This window comes from Pistacia vera, unplaced genomic scaffold (genome assembly GCF_008641045.1).
Source record: "Pistacia vera cultivar Batoury unplaced genomic scaffold, PisVer_v2 Contig292, whole genome shotgun sequence".
Classification (NCBI taxonomy): Eukaryota; Viridiplantae; Streptophyta; class Magnoliopsida; order Sapindales; family Anacardiaceae; genus Pistacia; species Pistacia vera.
This window is the reverse complement of record NW_022196104.1, coordinates 737,006-757,909: the sequence shown is the minus strand read 5'-3', so window position 1 is coordinate 757,909 and position 20,904 is coordinate 737,006. Positions and strand designations below refer to the sequence as shown.

Here is a 20,904-nt window from a genome sequence, read left to right as displayed (position 1 = left end):
AATTAGTCATGAAAATATAACATTCCTTGAGGGTAAAATGATTATATTAATATGATTAACTACAAAACGATGTTATTAACCTTAATATGATCATAAATAATATTACTTAATACATATATTATCATAATTTAGATGTTGCGGCTACTCTAAATTAATCAAATATATACGATCATAAAACATCAAATAATTTATAACATGAATTATATAATATAACACAAATCAATACAAGAATAACACATTATTTATGCATAACAAAGTAATATATAACATAAGAAACCATCATACAAGCTATCACCGACTTCCATGCGCCACCGTGACTAAAGGACGTGCCCCCACTCGCCTTCACGCGCCGCCAGAAGGAAACACACACTCCCACGCGCCATCATGTGCCATCACGACAGCACCTCACGCCGTCACACGCTTACACGCGCCTGACGCAAGCACAAACCCCTCACGCGCCAACACGCATCAGGTCTGAACCAGGGTTGGCGTGACCCGTTTGATCGGGTCGGGTTGACCCGGTTTGGTCCATCATAATGGTCTGAACCGCTTGATAGGTCTGACCTGTTGACCGGTTCATTGATCGGTTTGGACTGTTGACCACATTGACTGTAATAGCTGTTTTCTACTCATATACCCAGAAAATACAGATAATAAAATACATATATTATAACATAAATAGATGGGCCCAAAATTTTCTTTTATTAAATATACATATACTTTGCACATATATAAAGTATTATATATACAAAAGCTCTCAAAAACAGGGTGGACAGTGTAACCATTTCTCTTTGCTTGCCGACGCCCATCTGACTGCATCCTCACCTAGAACCTGCAACCACAAAGGAAAATGACGGGGTGAGCACAAAAAGGCTCAGTAAGTAAATCCTCTACTAATCTATCCCCGTAACTCTTTCTTTTAATTCTTTTCCTTACAATACTCTCTCGTCTCTCTGTTTCTCTTCCACAAGCTCTTTTCTATCAACTGTTCTTAAATGTCACGGCCCCATCTTACCGGAGGCTATGTTGGAACTCACTCCACTCTTCGTGACTTATACTTTTCTCTCTCGTTCTTTCTCATTTGAATGTCACGGCCTCATCTTACCGGAGGCACGGCCGGGACACTAAGCCCTCTCTTTACTCACTCATATGTCAAGGTCCCGTCTTACCGGAGGCAGGCTGGAAGATCACAAAGCTCCCACTACTCGTTAGGGGTGAGCGGTTCCGGATACCCTGCATTTTTCGGGGGAACCGAACCGGAACCGCACAGTGCGGTTCCCAAAGAAGGAACCGAAACCGGAACCGCATAGTGCAAGTTCTTCAATTCAAGGAACCGAAATCTAAAATGCAGGTTCCAGTTCCTTTCCAGGGTACCCTATAAAAATCAATTACCCCCCTATTAGTTTAAAAAATCACAAAACACCTTATAAGTTTACAAATACACCCCTAACAAATTTTCATTATTCATTCATTTGTGTCCAATGTAACTCATAACCTGTATCTCTAAGCACACTTGAATTGTTAATCATTAATTAAGTATTGTAATATTGTTTATAATAGATGTTATATATTAAATAATCATACCATAAATATAATATATGTTATAATAATTTGATTAAGTTTGTGTAAATGTAAATTACAATGTTTATAATATAATGTCATAATCAATTAAGTAATATTTAATTATGTAATGTATATTAATTATATTTATACTATAATAGTATAATGTAATGTTAAATGATTAAGTAATCATACTATAAATCTATAATTTATATTATTTAATTAAATTTCAAATCATTTAATTATATATAATGTTTATAATGGAATTATAATTTATTAAGTAATCATATTACAAATATATAAAGTAATGTTATAATTAATTAAATTTTAAATCGTTTAATTAAGTAATGTAATAGTATAGTAAATTACTAATGTTTATAATGTAATGTTATAAATTCATAACTAATTGTAATTATGTAATCATTTAACTATATAATGCTATAATAAGTAAGTGATCATAATATAATGTATATAATAATATTATAATTATTGAGTAATTATTTACTATAATGTAATGTCTATTAATGTTTAAATGAAATGTTTATAAGGTAATGTTATATTAATTAAATTTCTTATCATTTAATTAAGTATTGTGCTATGTTTATGAAGTAAATTAGTATTCCTAATGTTTAAAACATAATCATAACATAATTAATTAAGTAATCATTTAATTATGTAATGTTTATTAATTAAATGATCATACTATAATAGTATATGTAATGTTATAAGAATTAAGTAATCATACTATAAATCTATAATTTATATTATAATTAATTAAATTTCAAATCATTTGATTAATATACTAATGTTTATAATGGATATTATAATTGATTAAGTAATCTATTTAATATATAAGGTAATGTTATAATTAATTAATTTTTAATCGTTTAATTAAGTAATGTAATAATATAGTAAATTAGTAAATTACTAATGTTTATAATGTAATGTTATAAATTCATAACTAATTATGTAATTATGTAATCATTTAACTATGTAATGCTATAATTAAGTAATTATCATAATATATATGTAATATATAATATTTAATTTATGAGTAATTATTAATTATAATGTAATGCTAATTAATGTTTATAAGGTAATATTATAATTAATTAAATTTCTTATCATTTAATTAATTATGTGTTATGTTTATGTATAAATTAGTAATATCTAATGTTTAAAACATAATATCATAACTCATAATATTAAGTAATCATTTAATTATGTAATGTTATTTAATTATATGATCATACTTATAGTATAATGTAATGTTATAATGAATTAAGTAATCATACTATAAATCTAAAATTTAATATTATAATTAATTAAATTTCAAATCTTTGATTATACTAATGTTTATAATAGAATGTTATAATTGATTAAGTAATTATTTAAAATATAAATATATTATAATTATTAAATTTTAATCGTTTAATAAGTAATGTAATAATATAGTAAATTACTAATGTTTATAATATAAGTTATAAATTCATAACTATTAAGTACTTATGTAATCATTAACTATGTAATGCTATAATTAAGTAAGTGATCATAATATATGTAATATAATAATATTATATTTAATTGAGTAATTATTTAACTATAATGTATGCTTAATTAATGTTTATAAGGTAATGTTATAATTAATTAAATTTCTTATCATTTAATTAAGTTTGTGCTAATGTTTATTTAGTAATTAGTAATTACTATGTTTAAAACATAATATCATGACTCATAATCAATTAAGTAATCTTTAATTATGTAATATTATATTAATTATATGATCATACTATAATAGTATAATGTAATGTTTAAATGAATTAAGTAATCATACTATAAATCTATAATTATATTATAATTAATTAAATTTCAAATCATTTGACTAATATACTATGTTTATAATGGATGTTTAATTGATTAAATAATCATATTATATATATAAGTAAGTTCTAATTATTAATTTTTAATCGTTTAATTAAGTAATGTATAATATGTAATTAGTAAATTACTAATGTTTAATATGTATGTTTATAATTTATACTAATTAGGTAATTATTTAATCATTTAACTATATAATGCTTAATTAAGTAAGTGATCATATTATATTAATATAATAATATTATAATTTAATTGAGTATTATTTAACTATAATGTAATGCTTAATTAATGTTATAATGAAATGTTTATAAGGTAATTTTATGATTAATTACTTTCTTTATCATTTAATTAAGTATTATGCTAATGTTTATGTAGTAAATTAGTAATTACTAATATTTATATATATAACATAATCAATTAAGTAATTATTAATTATATATGGTATAATTAATTATAATCATACATAATGTAATGTTATAGTGAATTACTTAAGTATCATACTAAATAAATTTTAATATAATATTATAATTATTAAATTTTTAATCATTTAATTAAATTTGTACTAATGTTATAATAAAATGTATAATTGATTAAGTAATTATACTAAAATCTATAACGTAATGCTATAATTAATTAAATTTCTAATTATAAGTCAATTAATTAAGTAGTAATCAATTAATGTAATGCTATAATTAATTATACTATAATCAATTAAGTAATGTTATAAATTATAATTAATTAAGAATCATTTAACTATAATGTAATGTTATAATGATTAAGTTGATATTTAACTAGTAATTAAATTATTAATGTTTATCAATTATCATATATAATTAATTAATTACTAATTTTTATAGATATACTTAAAACTGATAATTAAGTAAATAACTAAATATATTATTACTCAATCAATATACTATTTTATTCAAAAATAAACTTTTAATAACATTAAAATGTAAAACACTTTTAATTGGTCATAATTCCAATTATTCACTAATGATCAAAACTTTAATATTAATGTATTATAATATATTAAAGCTTTCAATATGGTATAATTTATATGTAATAAGTATAACTGTATTGTATATTTATTTAATTAGTTATTCTAAAAATTTAACTTTTTCTATTTTAAATTTTTTTATATGTAAATAATAGAAACTCCCCCATTATTTATATTTAACAAATATTTCATTATAGTCTAGGTTCCAAAATAGGTTCTAAACAGTTTCTAAAACAGGTTCCAAAGCAGGTTCCAAATAGTTCCAAACAGGCTCCAAACAGGTTCCAAACGGTTCCAACATTTCCAAAACAGGTTCCAAACCGGGTACCCCCACAGGTTTCAAACAGGGTACCATTTTTACAGGTTCCAATTCCGGTTCCGGTTCCTCCACATGCAGAACCGGAACCGAAACCCCATAGTAGCGGTTCCAAAAAATTGGAACCGGAACCTAACCGCACATTGCAGGTTCTGGTCGGTTCCGGTCTGGTTCCGGTTCTTACCCCCGGTTCCGATTCTACCCGCTACCCGTGCTCACCCCTACTACTCGTGACCTTTCTCATTTCTGTTTCTTTCTGTTCTGTTTCTTTCTCATACTTTTCTCTAAAGTTCTTTGATTTGTACACGCCTCTTCTGACCGGAGCACGGCTGGGAATCACAAGCACCCCTCTCTCGTGACTTACTTGTTTCTCTACCGATCATATTGGTCATGCATGGATTCGGAACCCTGGCCCATGAGAATGTATTCTCTCTCTCTCCTCTGAATGTCACGACCACTTCTGCACCTGGCATGGCTGGAACCTCACGTTCCACTCTTCGTGACGGTCACGGCCTCTTCTGACCGGGCACGGCTGGGGATCACAAAGCACCCACTCTCGTGACTCTACTCATCACCATGGGTTCCCCATCGCACAACTTACTCTATTCTCTCATTTAACTCTTAGGGTAGCTTGTGCACAAGGTCTCTCCTCTTTCTCTAGCTACTCATCATATGTAGCTTATCTTTTAGAGTAATTCACTACTCTTTCTCAACTTTTTCTCAAGTCCTTTCTCAATGCACAATTAATGCATATGGATGGTTCATGCTCATAATGCACTTAGGAATGCCAATATGCAATGTTGCAATAATTAAGGTTCATAACTCATTCTCATGCTTCTCTTAGGCATTTCATCAAACAACTTAAGTGCATATATAACTCTACTATCACAATAACTCTATTTCTTCTTAACCTCCAAAATGGGAGAAAACTCCCTCACAAAGCTACAATTCCTATCAAGGAAAAACACTTCTAAAAAGGTTCACTCAAAACCTTCCAAACTCCATCTCAAACTCCATCTCAAACTCCATCCTCTCATCACATTTTAACACTTCTCTTAAATGAAGTGTAATCAATCACAACATGGATAAATACTCATAACATCTCAACTCAATTTCTCAACAAACTTAATACATACAAACATAAAGAAAATCTCTACTCAAATGATTTCTTAAACTTTAGCTTAAGTTGGATTTTACTTACTTGTGATGGGGTGATTCCACTATCACTTCTCTTTACCTTTGATAACTTGTCTATTCTCTACAATTTTAACCAACCATGCTATAAGACTTCACCTCATATAAAGGTAAATTTAACATCTAAAGCAAGAATCCTTACCTTAGGATGCTTTAGATTAACTTCCCACTTCAAACTACTCAAAAAGCCCTCTTGAATCCTTGAAAGATTGAAGGAAAACTTGAGAGGAATGGAGAATGAAAGAGGCGGTGGAAGAAGAATGAATGAAGGGTTCACTAAGCTTCAACCCTTTTTAGCTCAAAATATCCTCATTCATTCCCATAATGCCCTTGCTCTCTCTTAGAAATTCCACCTATATCCTTTGATTCATTACAATCACACCCCCACACTAACATATTCTCCATGAAATTTCCTTACGTTTTACTCCCAACTTTTCCTACTAATTAGGGGTAGAATGGTCAAATTGCCCTTAGGGAAAAAATATCTAAAACTTAACAAATTTTTCAGCCGGCCCGTCGCTGTAGCGAAGAAGCTTCCGTCGCCGCGGTGAAATACTCCAGCAGCTACTCCGTGGGCAGTAGCACCTCTTCGGCGCGGCGAAACTTCTTCTTCGCCCCGGCGAATCCTATAACCCCAAAATTTCGCCAATTCTTCATAATTTTCAGGGCAAACATTCAACCAAAGCAACTCATCAATCCAACTAAGGGCCAACCAACCGAAAATGACAACATGCAAGCTCCAATGAGGATAAATCAATAACCATTCAAGCCAATCATCAAATCTTAACTGTATACGTACTTCTAAAATCCCCATCATCATATTCTATAATCAACCACCAAATATATAATTATATAGATTAATGAAGTTTTGCCACATTTCATTTGGGTACCCGTTGACCTCTTCTTCCTTTTTTTTTTTTAATTTTTAATTTTTATAAATAGTCAATCTTTAATTGTGAGTATCTTGAAATTTTTAACTCATGAACTTATAAAGTTATTGATAATTTTAAGCTAATGAAAATTCCTTTTTTTTTTTTTTTTTTTGTGAAATTATGGACAGTTTTAGAAAATTTCTTTTATATATTAATTAAACCAGAATCATGGTTAATCACTGCTAGATTCATCATCGTTAGACTGAAAATATTCATATAGACATATTGTTTTTCGGAATTTTTTATATGTTTTTTGAATTTTTTTATGTGTTTTCGTCTTCAAGGAAAGTTGAGTGAAAGGGATGACTGAAAATAACAAGTTGGACTATAAATTTTGAGTTAAATAAGTAGTGGGCAAATGGACTTATAATCTAACATTATAAGTCAGATTAATTAACTTAAAATGGGGAGTTAAGAGCATCTTCAATAGTGCTCTTTATTTTGAAGAGCATCTTTCATATAAATAAAGAGCATCTTCATTCATTTTTAAATATAAAGAACACAATTTTTATTCAAATCCAATAGACTCTTTAAATTTAATGAAAATGCTCTTTATTTTTAAGAAAGAGACTTAATGTGATAGAGAATTAATAAATAGCATAGAAACTTGTAATTTATTAATTAAAATTAGGATAGAGAGTGCAATTTGACTTTCTAAATGTGGAGAGACAAACTCACTCTCTAATTTATATTTTAAAGATAAAGAGTCTATTGGACTCTTGTTTTTATGGATACTTTTTATAATAAAGAGTTTGAATCATATAAAGAGTTCTTCAGAGATACTCTAAGGATTGGGAATTCAAAGTCTCAAGACATCAATATAATTTAAATTCAATAGTTTAGATGAGAAGGTGAAATTTGAATTAGAATTCTGTAAGCAAGGTCTTAATCACGGTCACAGTGTATGTTGTTATTGTCAGAATTATCATTGGAATGTCAGAATGAATTTATTTTTTTTTAGTTAATATGACACTTCCAGGTAATGATACTGAAAAGTACCATTATATTTTGTAATTTAATCATAACAAAATTATCTAAACAATTTAAAAAAAAAAAAAAGAATTAAGCCATTAAACTAGAAGACTTTCAATCGGCTAGCTGGATGTTATAACTATTAAGAAAGAAAAGATACCTTCAAAGACTTTAAAAATTGAAGAATAATTATATGTGGTAAAAGAATGGTCAATGGAAAATCTCTAAGGAACCTCCCTATATGATGACTTCTTTTGATTCATAACCATTAACAATTTCCCCCAAATTTGCCGATTAATTAGTTCATTGTGTCCCTCACTTTAGGACGAGTTTGATGCTTCATATTGTATAATAGAGTTAATGACATTAATTCTCTAAGGTATGATATAATAACAAAAAACCTTATGAGATTTTTGAAATAATAGAAATCTTTCTATCGTCAATGAATAGTAATGACATTCTATTTGCGCCTTGAAGAGTGGATGTAGGCTACCCAGCTAAACCACTATAATTCCTTGTGTTGATCTTTATCTCTTTACTTGATCTGTTGTTTGTTAATGCTTGATGATTCAGAGATCTTAATCTGTGATTACTTTGTTGTTTGGAGATTGGTTGTTATTAAGAGATCTTAATCTATGATTATCATCTTGTTATACAGTTGATTAGTTAGGCATAAAGATGTAATATGTGATAACTCAGGACAAAAACTTAATAGATTGGTATCAGAGCCTGGTTCAAGGCATCGTAAAGTGTTATGTGTTTGTTTTTTAGTATTCTGTGACTAGTTTCTTAGGCTAAACTGTAATCATGTCCACTAAATTCGAACTTGAAAAGTTTACAGGTGAGAATGACTTTGGTCTGTGGAAAATGAAGATGGAAGCAGTACTGATCAAGGAAGGGCTAGCCCTAGCCCTAAAGGAAGAGACTGAACTACCAGAGTCCATGAAAGAATCCGAGAAGCAGGAAATGCTAGACAAAGCCAAAAGCTCCTTGATCCTTGGATTGGGTGACAAAGTCATTCGGGAGGTCAATAAGGAGAAGACAGTTGCTGAAATCTGGAAAAGGTTAAACTCTCTCTATCAATCTAAAACTGTCCCTAATAGATTATTTTTAAAGCAGAGGTTGTTTGGCTTTAAAATGGATAAGTAGAAATCTTTGAAAGATAATAAAGATGATTTTTTGAAAGTGATTCAGGATCTAGAAAGTATTTCTGTAGATATTGGGGATGAGGATCAGGCAGTAATCTTGTTGAATTCTTTACCTAAATCTTATTCTAACTTTGTGGAAACCCTTAAATATGGTAGACAAACACTGAAGTTAGAAGAGGTAGTGGAGGCTATTTCTGCCAAGGATAGTGAGAATAGGATGAGAGATAAAAATAGTGGTGATGGTGAAGGTCTTAATGTTAGAGGGAGATCAGATAGGAAGAATTGGAAAAAGGGAGGGCAAAATAGGAACAGGTCTAAATCTAGGACAGGAAATAGAAAATGTTTCTTTTGCCATAAGGAGGGTCATTTTAGGATAGACTGTCCTGAGAAAAAGAACAAGCAGAAACCAGAAAGAGATAGTGAGGGAGGTAGTGCTGGTGTAGCATCTGAGGGATATGAGAGTTCTGAAGTTTTAGTTATTTATGAGGGTAAAACCAGTGAGGAGTGGATCCTAGACTCAGGGTGTATCTACCACATGACACCAAATAGAGAATGGTTCAGCTCATTTCAACCTTTCTATGGTGGGAAAGTTATGATGGGGAATAATGTTGTGTGTCATATAAAAGGTATAGGCACAGTTAAGCTAAATCTTCAAAGTGGTGTAACTAAAACTCTCACAGACATTAGATATATCCCTGACCTGAAAAGGAATTTAATCTCACTAGGAACCTTAGATTCTAATGGGTTTAGCTATAAGGCAGCAAATGGCAGCCTTAGTGTCATGAAAGGATCTCTAGTTGTCATGAAAGCTGAGAAGAGAAATGGGTTATATGTGTTGAAGGGTAGAGTGGAGAGTGGAATTGCTGCAGTTGGGTCAACAGAAGTTCAAGATAGAACTTCATTGTGGCATCAAAGACTTGCACATGTTAGTGAGAAGGACTTAGTAGAACTAGGCAAGCAAAACCTGCTGTGTGGGGATAAGATTGGAAGTCTAACTTTCTGTGAACATTGTGTCTTTGGAAAAATGAGTAGAGTTAAATTTGGATCTGGTCAACACTACTCAAGTTCACCACTTGAGTATGTTCACTCAGATGTTTGGGGGGCCATCTAGGCACTACTCACTAGGAGGATGTAAATACTTCATTAGTTTTGTTGATGACTATTCTAGGTATGTGTGGATCTATTTCCTTAAAATCAAGGATGAGGCATTCTCTAGGTTTAAGGAATGGAAAGTTAGGTAGAAACACAAACTGGAAATAAGTTAAAGAAACTTATGACTGATAATGGTCTAGAGTTTGTAAATGAAGAATTTAATAGTTTCTGTAGGATACATGGAATTGTGAGACGCAAAACAGCACGGAATACCCAACAACAAAATGGTCTTTGTGAGAGGATGAATAAAACCATTTTAGAAAGAGTTAAGAGCATCATGTCTAGCTCTAAGCTGCCAATTAAATTCTGGGCAGAGGCAGCACCACAGCAGTCTACCTAATCAATAGAACTCCATCTTCAGCAATAGGTTTTAGGGCCCCTCTGGAGAAGTGGACTGGTCATCCTGTAAAACTAGAAAACCTTAGAGTTTTTGGGTGTCTAGCTTATGTCCATGTTAGAGAAGACAAATTAAAACCCAAAGCCATTAAATGTACTTTCTTAGGTTACCCAGATTGGGTAAAGGGCTATAAACTCTAGAATTTAGAGTCTAAGAAATGTATCATCAGCAGAGATGTTGTTTTTAGAGAAGAAATCCTACCTGGCCTTGGAAATGATTCTGAAAATTTAGAGGGCAGTCCATCAGGATCAGATTACTTAGAACTAGAACTTCAAAACCCAAAAGATGATCAAACTGTGAATCAAGGTGGAGCTGATGAGATTCAAGCTGAAGAAAATAATTCTAAAAATTCTGTGGGTGATCAAACTGGTGAACTTGAAGGTGAGCAGTTGAACCACGGTGATGAATTAGGGCTGTCTAATTACCAACTATCTAGAGATAGAGTTAGAAGGGTAATTAAACCTCCAAGCAGATTAGGGTATGTTGATTTGGTGGCTTATGCTTTACAAGTTGAAGATGATATGAGTGATGAACCCAAGTCTTTTCAAGAGGCTGTGTCAGGACCAAAAAAATTGCAATGGCTTAAAGCAATTGAAGAAGTTTTCTTCCCTAATAAAGAATGAAACCCGGATTTTAGTAGATAAGCCAAGAAATTGTAGAGTGGTCAAGTGCAAATGGATTTTTAAAAGAAAATCAGGTTTAAACCCAACTGAACCACTAAGGGATAAGGCAAGGCTAGTTGCAAAGGGGTTCACACAAGTGGAGGGCATAGATTACAATGAGATTTTTTCCCCAGTTGTCAAGCATTCCTATATCATAATTCTATTGTCACTTGTTGTTCAATTTAATCTAGAACTGGAACAATTGGACGTGAAGACAACTTTCTTACATGGAGGTTTGGAAGAAACCATTCTGATGGAGCAGCCAAAAGGACACATAAATGTTGCAGGTAAAGTTTGTCTACTTAAAAAATCCTTATATGATCTGAAACAGTCAACACGACAGTGGTATAAAAAGTTTGATTCATTCATGATTGAGATAAGTTTTAATAGATGCAATTATGATAGTTGTTTCTATTTTAAAAGATTTTCTGAACTAACTTACATTTTCCTTCTATTGTATGTGGATGATATACTTGTGGCTTGTCAGGAACCATCTGAGCTGTCTCGGTTGAAAAAGATTCTTAACACCAAATTTGAGATGAAAGAGTTGGGTCAGGCTCAAAAGATTCTTGGGATATCAATCATTAGAGACAGAGCTCATGAAAGTTTGAAGCTGGTTCAGCAAGATTATGCTGAAAAGATTCTGCAGAAGTTCAATATGAAGGATGCAAAGGCTGTCCAAACTCCTCTTGGTCAGCATTTTAAGCTGTCCCAAGATCAGAGTCCCCAAACTGAAGGGGAAAAACTTGAGATGTCATCAGTCCCTTATGCTAATGTGTTGGGTAGTCTAATGTATTTGATGATATGTTCAAGACCTGACTTAGCCTATTCAGTAAGCATTGTGAGCAGGTTCATGAGTAATCCAGGGAAGATCCATTGGTCTGCATTAAAATGGATCTTTAGGTACATAAAGGGGACCAGTTAAGTAAGTATAGTGTATAGGAGGAATCAGAAAGAAAACTATTGTGTTGAAGGATTTGTTGATGCAGACTATGTTGGTGATGTTGATAGAAGGAAATCAACTTCAGGTTTTGTCTTTACAGTATGGGGAAACATTGTTAGTTGGAAGTCTAAACTCTAACACATGGTTACATTATCTTCAACTGAATCCGAGTATGTGGCACTAACAGAGGCAGCAAAGGAAGCAAAGTGGCTGAAGGGTTTTGTGATTGAGTTAGGTTTAGAGCAAAGGGCTGTAATAGTTTACAGCGATAGTCAAAGTGCCATACATCTTTGTAAAAATCAAGTATTTCACGAACGGACTAAACACATTGATGTTCGACTCCACTTCATTAGAGAGATGATTGATAGAGGTGAATTTAAGGTTGAAAAGGTGGATGGTTCTCACAACCCAGTAGACATGCTTACAAAACCTGTCACTGGTGACAAACAAAGGCTCTGTATGAGCCTTCTTAGTGTTACATGAGCAGAAGCCTATTTTTCCAAGGCCAAATAGGGTGTCAAAACAAAAGCCAAGGTGGAAAATTGTGGTGATGTGGCTTGTGTTTGTGCCATGGTGGAGGCAATTAAAATTGGGAGAGTCAAAGGGGTCCAAGCGATGTCGTTTTATGATGAGCTAAAATGGCTTTGTCTAGCATTCGATCCAGCCCTCTTCTTTTGCACAGATTTCTCCTTTCTAACTATCTCGTTCGAGAATGTTCTAATGGGAGACGAAATCTGTTGCTCATCTACAGCTGGATCTTCTTGGGGTTCCAACTGGAGGCTGATCCTGGAAGGTGACTCATGTATAAATTGATTCCATTTGATATGGATTTGCAGCAAGGGGAAAAGGGAAGAAAGCTAGGGTTTCTTTGGGTTGTATTCTTCTTTGCTCATTTCGTTTCTTTCTTTGTTCAATACTCTGTAAATTGTTCTCTTGACTGTGATAGTAATGACATCCTATTTGCGCCTTGAAAAGTGGATGTGGGCTACCCAACCGAACCACTATAATTCCTTGTGTTGATCTTTATCTCTTTACTTGATTTGTTATTTGTTAATGCTTGATGATTCAGAGATCTTAATCTGTGATTACTTTGTTGTATGGAGATTGGTTGTTATTCAGAGATTTTAATCTGTGATTATCATCTTGTTATACAGTTGATTAGTTAGGCATAGAGCTATAATCTGTGATAACTCAGGACAAAATCTTAACAGTAACATATTGACTTATAAAATTATTGATAATTTTATTAGTTAACTATTAACACCTCTTTTGTCAAATCACAGGAAATTAATTTGCAAGAAAGAAGCAACAATAAACTTCAAAAAAATGTCTGAAAGTATCCGACCGCGTTTTCAGCAAAACTCTTTAAAAAAATGTCTGAAAGTAAAAGATATGATTTGTCGTAACTCCATATTCATTGGAGTGGGAGATGTCTGAGTTAGACAAGTAAGTTAAATATGATTTTGTCTAATTCATACACCATAATCGTTTTCCTTGACCAAATCTAACTAACTATATATGGACTGATATCCTTGTTGGCTAATCAAAAGAGTATTTGTTCTTCTCCCACAGTCAAAAAATTAATTTTTAACTGTTCTAATTTTACTTCAACTTCTTCAATCTTTAACTATTTTTGAAAGTTGTAGACGTAAAAATCTACCTGTACGGAAGGGAGGTCTGATCCCATGAGGTTGAGGCCACTAGCGATCCGCTGCACCTGTACACGTAGAGAAACAAACGCATGAAGCGAACGGGAAACATAGGGGTGATGTTTGCCATAGGCACTCCGACGCTCAAGTCAGCAAGGCTGAAAGAGGCTAGTATAGTGAAAGCTAGAGAGTAGAGAGGTTATCGGAAGTCTAGTCGGAGACTGTGACTATGGTGGTGATGTGAAGCTCTCAAGTAGGAGCTTCGGGTGTGAAGGTGTAATGTAATCTGTCCCTTATGAGAGGGTTGGCCTTTGTTTATATAGCGACTGTCTGGTCTCCCAATCCTGGTGGGAGTAGGAGTCCTAGTATAACTCTAATGCAAACCCTAGAAGAGTTAGGGCGGTGGTGAGCTGTCTTACCTACGTCCGAATAGGAAGGTGATTTGAACAAGAAAACTACTTTGAGTAGGAAAGTGATCAGGAACAGGAAAGTGACTTCGAATAGGAGATTGATCAGGAATGGGAAAGTTATTAATGGGGGCCATGGGCTCTGAACTCGCCTATGGGCCCAGGAAGTGAACTGGAACTGGGAGGCCCGTGCGCAGATGGTTTGGGCAGGCCGTATCTTGTATCAAATGGGACTAATCTGGCTTGAGCCTCTTTGGGCTTGGGCTTGACCTTTTCCTCACCGGTGGTCCTGTTTTCCTATTTGGACCAATGGCGATTTTTGGCCCTAACAAAAGTAAAAAAATTGAAAAGCAAGAATCTAAAACTGGGTTGTTTTGCAGTGAAACTCTAGAAGTAGCCGAGAGGATATTTAACACTTTAATGAGTCTAACGACAATGCTTAATCATCAAATCCTAGCTTCCCTTTAATGAAGTCATGCCGCATCATTTGGGTAGCCATTGACTTCTTTTCTTGGTAAACAGGTTTTTTGGTTTTTTCTTATTATATATAAAATTAATTTTAAAGTATTTAAAAAAACTTATTGCGTGAACCTACAAAACTACCGTTAAAAGAGAAAAATTGTCGACATTATTTTAGAAGTTTATATGTTAAAAACTTTTATGTCCATAAATGTGAAGGGAATAAGTGTATATTGTTTTCTGAATTTTGTAGATATTTTCGCTGTCAAGAATAGTTGAGTGAATTATGGGATGATTGAAAATATCAAGTTGGATTATTAATTGTGTGTTAATTACTTTACCTACTCTACAGTCTTCAGCAAGTGGACTTTTATTGTAACCCTATGCGTCACATTAATTAACTAATAATGCTATAATATGGAGCTATGGATTTGGAATTCAAAGTCTCTACACATCTATTCAAATTCAATGGTAAGTTTGGAGGAGAAAGTGAAATTTGAATTAAAATTCTGTAACTAAGCAAGGTGTCAATCACAGTCACAGTCTACGCATTACTGTCGAAATCAATTTAATTTCTAGTTATTACAATATTTCCAAGTAACTATTGGAGAATAATAGTTACAGTAACAAATTGTAGTTATAGTTAACTTAGTTTGTTTGTTTTTGTTTTAGTTTGTTACAGTAAGCTAAAGTAGTTACATTGACTATAGTTAATTAGCTGTCTTTAATCATGGTTAGGTACTGAAGTTTGTTGCATTGTTTAGTTAAAGGACTTCAATCCTTTACTTGTAAACTGTGACTGATAATGAAATAATACACTTCAAGTTTCTCTTCTTTACTCCTCCGTTCTTTGTCCTCTAACATGGTATCAGAGCAATAGCTTCCATTTTTTCTCTTTCTTGATCAATTAAAGCTTTTGAGCTTCATTATCAGTTCATATGAAATCTATCTTCAAAATTTCCTTTTTCTTTTAGCTTGAAATCGTCAATTTGTGAGCTGGTCTTTAAAAATGGGAAGTTCAAACCGTGAACCAGTAGCGAGTGCAATTGATTCCAATTCACCTCTCTATATTCATCTATCGGATAGGCCTAGTTCTGTATTAGTGATAGAACAACTAATTGGTACAGAAAATTATGGTATATGGAGCCGAGCGATGAATATTTCTTTGCGAGCGAAGAACAAGTTAAGGTTTGTTGATGGAACATGTGAAAAGCCTTTATCTGATTCTACTTTGAATGCTCAATGAGAGAGGAGTAATTCCTTGGTATTAGCTTGGATTTTCAACATGATATCAAAAGAGATTTTCAATGGAATCATCTACTCAACCAATGCTTATCAGGTATGGAAAGATTTACAAGAACAGTATCATAAGGTGAATGGAACAAGAGTCTATGGGATTCACCAGGAGATAGCTAATCTCACTCAAGGAGCATCTACAATAGCGATTTATTACAATAAACTAAAATTGCTCTGGGATGAGCTGAATTCTCTAGTTAGCTTACCACCTCCAGATAGTGCATCTGCTAGGGCTTATCTTGATCCTCTAAATCAACAAAAGTTATTGCAATTTCTAATAGGACTAAATGATTCGTACTTAATGGCATGTTGTCAAATTCTCTTGATGTCTCCATTACCTTTTGTAACACAAGCCTATTCAGTGGTGAATCAGGATGAGAGTCAGAAGGTATTATCTGGAATCAGCACCAATACAGAGGTTACTACAACCCTTTATGCACAAAATTCTCAAAGAACTCAAATCAAAGTTCCAAATATAAGGGATAAAGGCCATGTTTTGAGTGTGAACATTGTCACTTGCCTGGGCATAAAAGGGAGACTTGTTACAAATTGCATGGTTACCCTACTGATTTTAAAGGGAAGAACAATGTAAAGAATAAAGCTCAGGCAATCAAGCACAGTCTTAGCTCACCAATTTGTCCTCATAAACTTCAACTCCGAATGCATCTCTTGGAACAGTCTTATCAGCAGAACAAATGCTTAGCTTCTGCAATTATTGGGGAAGGAGAATGTAACACTAGTAGCTAATCTTTTAGGTAACATCATTCCTTATTCTCATGCCATGATGAAATTGATGACTAGATCATAGATTCAGGTGCTAATATGACCAGTAAATTTTCTAGTTTAGAATCTCCTATTATTATGAATTCATCCATTAATTCATCTGCAAGACTTCCTAATGGCTCCAGAACCTCCATTAAGCATACTGGTTCTGTCAAATTGGATAAAGTATTCATCTACAAAATGTTTTACATTTGCCAGATTTTAAATATAATCTACTTTCAGTGTCAAAATTTACTACTTCCAACAATTGCTCCATCAATTTATATCCTGATTTTTGCTTAATCCAGGATCTCTAAAGCGGCAAGTTGAAGGGGATTGGTAGAAAAAGCCAGGGCCCTTATTACTTTGTACCTTTTTCGAAAATGAATTCCAATGTATCATATCTTGATATGATAACTAGTACAATTTGTAATAAAGATTGTTTCAATCCAGTTGTAAACTCTGTTTCAAAGTTGAATAAAAAGTCTAGTTTTCTTTCTGCATCTTGTTCATCATCTAGTAATCTTGAAATTTGGCATCAAAGGTTGGGACATGTACCTAATTTAGTGTTGAAACTCATGGTAAAAAACCTACCTATTTTAAATCCACCTCATTGTAAAGTTTGTCCATTAGCCAAACAAACTAGAGTTCCATTTCCCTTGAGTAATTCTACCACTAATCACATTTTTGACATTTTGCATATTGATCTTTGGGGCCCATAGAAGATAACAACTCATGGCAATGCTAGATTTTTTTCTTACCATTGTAGATGACTTTTCTAAGATTACTTGGTTATTTCTCATGCAATTCAAATTGGATGCATTTCAAACCATTAAACAATTCTTGTTAATGGCTCATAATCAGTTTCATATCACTCCCAAATGCATTAGAACAAACAATGGTTTAGTGTTTTTTAATAAAAACTGTCATGATTTACTAACTAGTTAGGGCATTATTCATCAAAGCTCTTGTGCCTATTCTCATCAACAGAATGGTATTATTGAGAGAAAGCATAGGCATATCTTATAAGTAGCAAGAGCCCTAAAGTTTCAATCTGATATCCCACATAATTTCTGGGGATATTATGTACATGCTGCAGTTTACCTAATCAATAGGTTGCCAACTGCAGTCCTTCAAGGTATTTCTCCCTATGAAAAATTCTTTGGCAAAGCACCTACATTAGGCCCTTTTAGAGTTTGTGGCTCTTTGGCTTATTCTACTATTCTCTCTTCAAACTAGTTTTCTCCTAGATCTACACCTTGTGTTTTTATAGGTTCTTCTCTAACAAAAAAAAGGGTATTTGCTGTATGATTTATAATCACATACTATTCAGGATACAAGGGATGTTATCGTTTATGAACATATATTTCCATTTACCTGGCCTAAATCCTCTAAAAGCATGTTTTCATCTGAATCCTTTATGGATTTAGAACCATTTTTTGATCTTACATTCTCTGCATCTCTTACACTCAAGATAGGGAAATACAAACTATTCAAATTGAAAAACCAAGTATTGCTTCACCATCACTTGAATAGACTATTACTACATCATCATTACCTTCTAACCTACCTTTTGAACCCCTAAAAAAAATCTACTAGAGCCTCTAAGCCTCCAATCTGGACAACTGATTTCATGTGTCCTATCATTTCACAAAAACCAATAGCCACTGTTGTTAAATATCCTATCTCTAATTTTTTTATCCTATAATCATCTCCCACCTAAATATCAAGCTTGCCTCTCCAAAATTTCTTCTCATACTGAACCTGTTAACTTTCACCAAGCCTCTAAAGATCCATATTGGGTTGAAGCCATGAAAAAGGAAATTCAAGCCTTAGAAAATAATGCTACATGGTCCTTGGTTACTTTACCTCCTGGTAAGATTCCTATAGGTTGTAAATGGGTGTATAAATTGAAGTATAGAGTTTATGGTTCCTTAGAAAGATACAAGGCACATTTAGTTGCTAAAGGGCAACAGGTTGGGATAGACTATGCGTTCTCACCAGTTGTCAAAATGGTTATTGTTAGGAATTTAACTCTAGCTTCCATGAATAATTGGCCTCTCTACCTTATGGATGTAGACAAAGCATTTTTACAAGGAGATTTGCATAAAGAGATTTATATGAATCTGCCACAAAGGGTTGTCAGACAACCTAGACAAAATTTGGTATGTAAACTCCATACATCTCTATATGGGTTAAAATAGGCTTCTAGAGCCTGGAATTCTGAACTCACGTTGGCACTTCTCCCTAGAAGTTTTCATCAGTCCAAGTCAAATTACTCTCTTTTCATTAAGAGAAATGACTCTCAAGTGATGCTGTTACTTGTATATGGGGATGATATAGTCTTAACAGGCAATCATCTGGATTTAATTAATCACACCAGGCAATTGCTTCACTCACATTTTAAGATTAAGGACTTGGGATTATTGAGGTATTTTTTGGGCATTGAAGTGGCCAGGTCTGATAAAGGTATTAATATCTCTCAAAGGAAATATGCTCTTGAATTGATCTCTGAAACAGGTTTATTTGCTTCGAAACCTGTTGTAATTCCTTTGGATCAACATCTCAAGCTTACTTCTCAGACTTATGATCAATTATTTCACATTGCTGATGATCCTTCCTTGCTTGACCTAGCTGTTTTCCAAAAACTTATAGGAAAGCTTTTATATCTTTGCATGACTAGGCCAGATTTGAGTTATTTTGTGAATTTTCTTAGTCAATTCATGCATAATCCCGAACAATCACACATAAATGTTGCATTGAAAATTGTCAAATATGTGAAATCTGCTCCAGGGTTGGGATTATTTTTTCCATCTACTAACTCTATGCAATTACGAGCATATAGTGATTTAGATTAGGCTTCCTATCTCATGACCAGAAAATATGTTACTGTTACTATGTTTTTCTGGGAAATTTTCTTCTATCCTGGAAATCAAAACGGCAAGTTACAATCTCTAAGTCATCTTCTAAGGTAGAATATAGAGCTATGGCCTCAACTATTTGTGAAATAATTTGGCTTGTTCAACTGCTTTCTAATCTTGGTTTTCATAATTTGGCTCCTGTTACTTTATATTGTGACAATCAATCAGCTAACCATATGCTTCCAATCAAATGTTCCATAAGCGCACTAAACATATTGACATTGATTGTCATTTGGTTCGAGAGAAACTCAAGGATGGTTTAGTCAAAACTACATATGTTTATACAAGTGAACAACCAGTTGCTTTATTGACGAAAGCACTTAGCAATAGAACTCATCATCATCTGTTGTGCAAGTTAGGAGTTCTAGATCTCTATCATTGACCAACTTGAAGGGGGAGGGGGGTATTGGAGAATAATAGTTTCAGTAACAAATTGTAGTTATAGTTAACTTAGTTTAGTTTGTTACAGTAAGCTAAAGTAGTTACATTGACTATAGTTAATTAGCTATCTTTAATCATGGTTAGTTATTAAAGTTTATTGTATTGTTTAGTTAAAAGGACTTCGATCCTTTACTTGTAAACTTTGACTAATAATGAAATAATACAGCTTCAAGTTTCTCTTCTTTACTCCTCTGCTCTTTGTCCTCTGACAATAATGATACTGAAAAACACCATATATTAATTTTGTAACTTATAAAAAAATTATCAAAAGATGTATGTGCTCAAAGAATCTAAGATAGCTCCCTAGATGATGATTTCATTTTATTCGTAATCTTTTTAATTTGTCCTAATTTTTTTATTAATATATAAATGTTTATTGAGTACCTCACTTTCAAACGTGTTTGATACGTCATACTTTTTTTTTTTTTTTTTTTTTAATAAACTCAATCAAATAGATTTTCTGAATAAGTGAAATTTACTTTATTTAACAGATCACCTTGATTGTAAGTCCATAGGATTTGTGAAAAATTGGATATTTCAATTCATTGATATTTACACTGATAGTTACAAGCTTTATATAGGGGAGATACAATCTACAAAATCTCATAATTATATCGACATAATTAGGAGATTACAGGATATCAAAAATATTATGAGTATCCTAAAACTGACAAAATTAAGAGATTACATAATATTTTGGAAATATTCAAGAAATCTCAACACTCCCCCTCAAGTTGGTGCGTAGATGTCACATATGCCCAACTTATCTAAAACTTATAAGAAAATACGTTTGGAGATAGCCTTGGTAAGAATAT

The 20,904-nt window shown here is 32.6% G+C and overlaps 1 protein-coding gene across 1 annotated transcript; it reads left to right on the top strand.

Annotated features, from left to right (window-relative positions):
• The first annotated feature begins 15,954 nt into the window (after positions 1–15,954).
• LOC116134922 lies at positions 15,955–16,557 on the top strand. The gene has a single exon (XM_031420604.1). The coding sequence runs from the start codon at positions 15,955–15,957 to the stop codon at positions 16,555–16,557; it is 603 nt and encodes a 200-aa protein (XP_031276464.1).
• The last annotated feature ends 4,347 nt before the right edge of the window (positions 16,558–20,904 follow it).

Excerpts from the sequence above, each read along its gene's own strand:
- LOC116134922 (XM_031420604.1), top strand. The coding sequence starts at position 15,955 with ATGATATCAAAAGAGATTTTCAATGGAATCATCTACTCAACCAATGCT.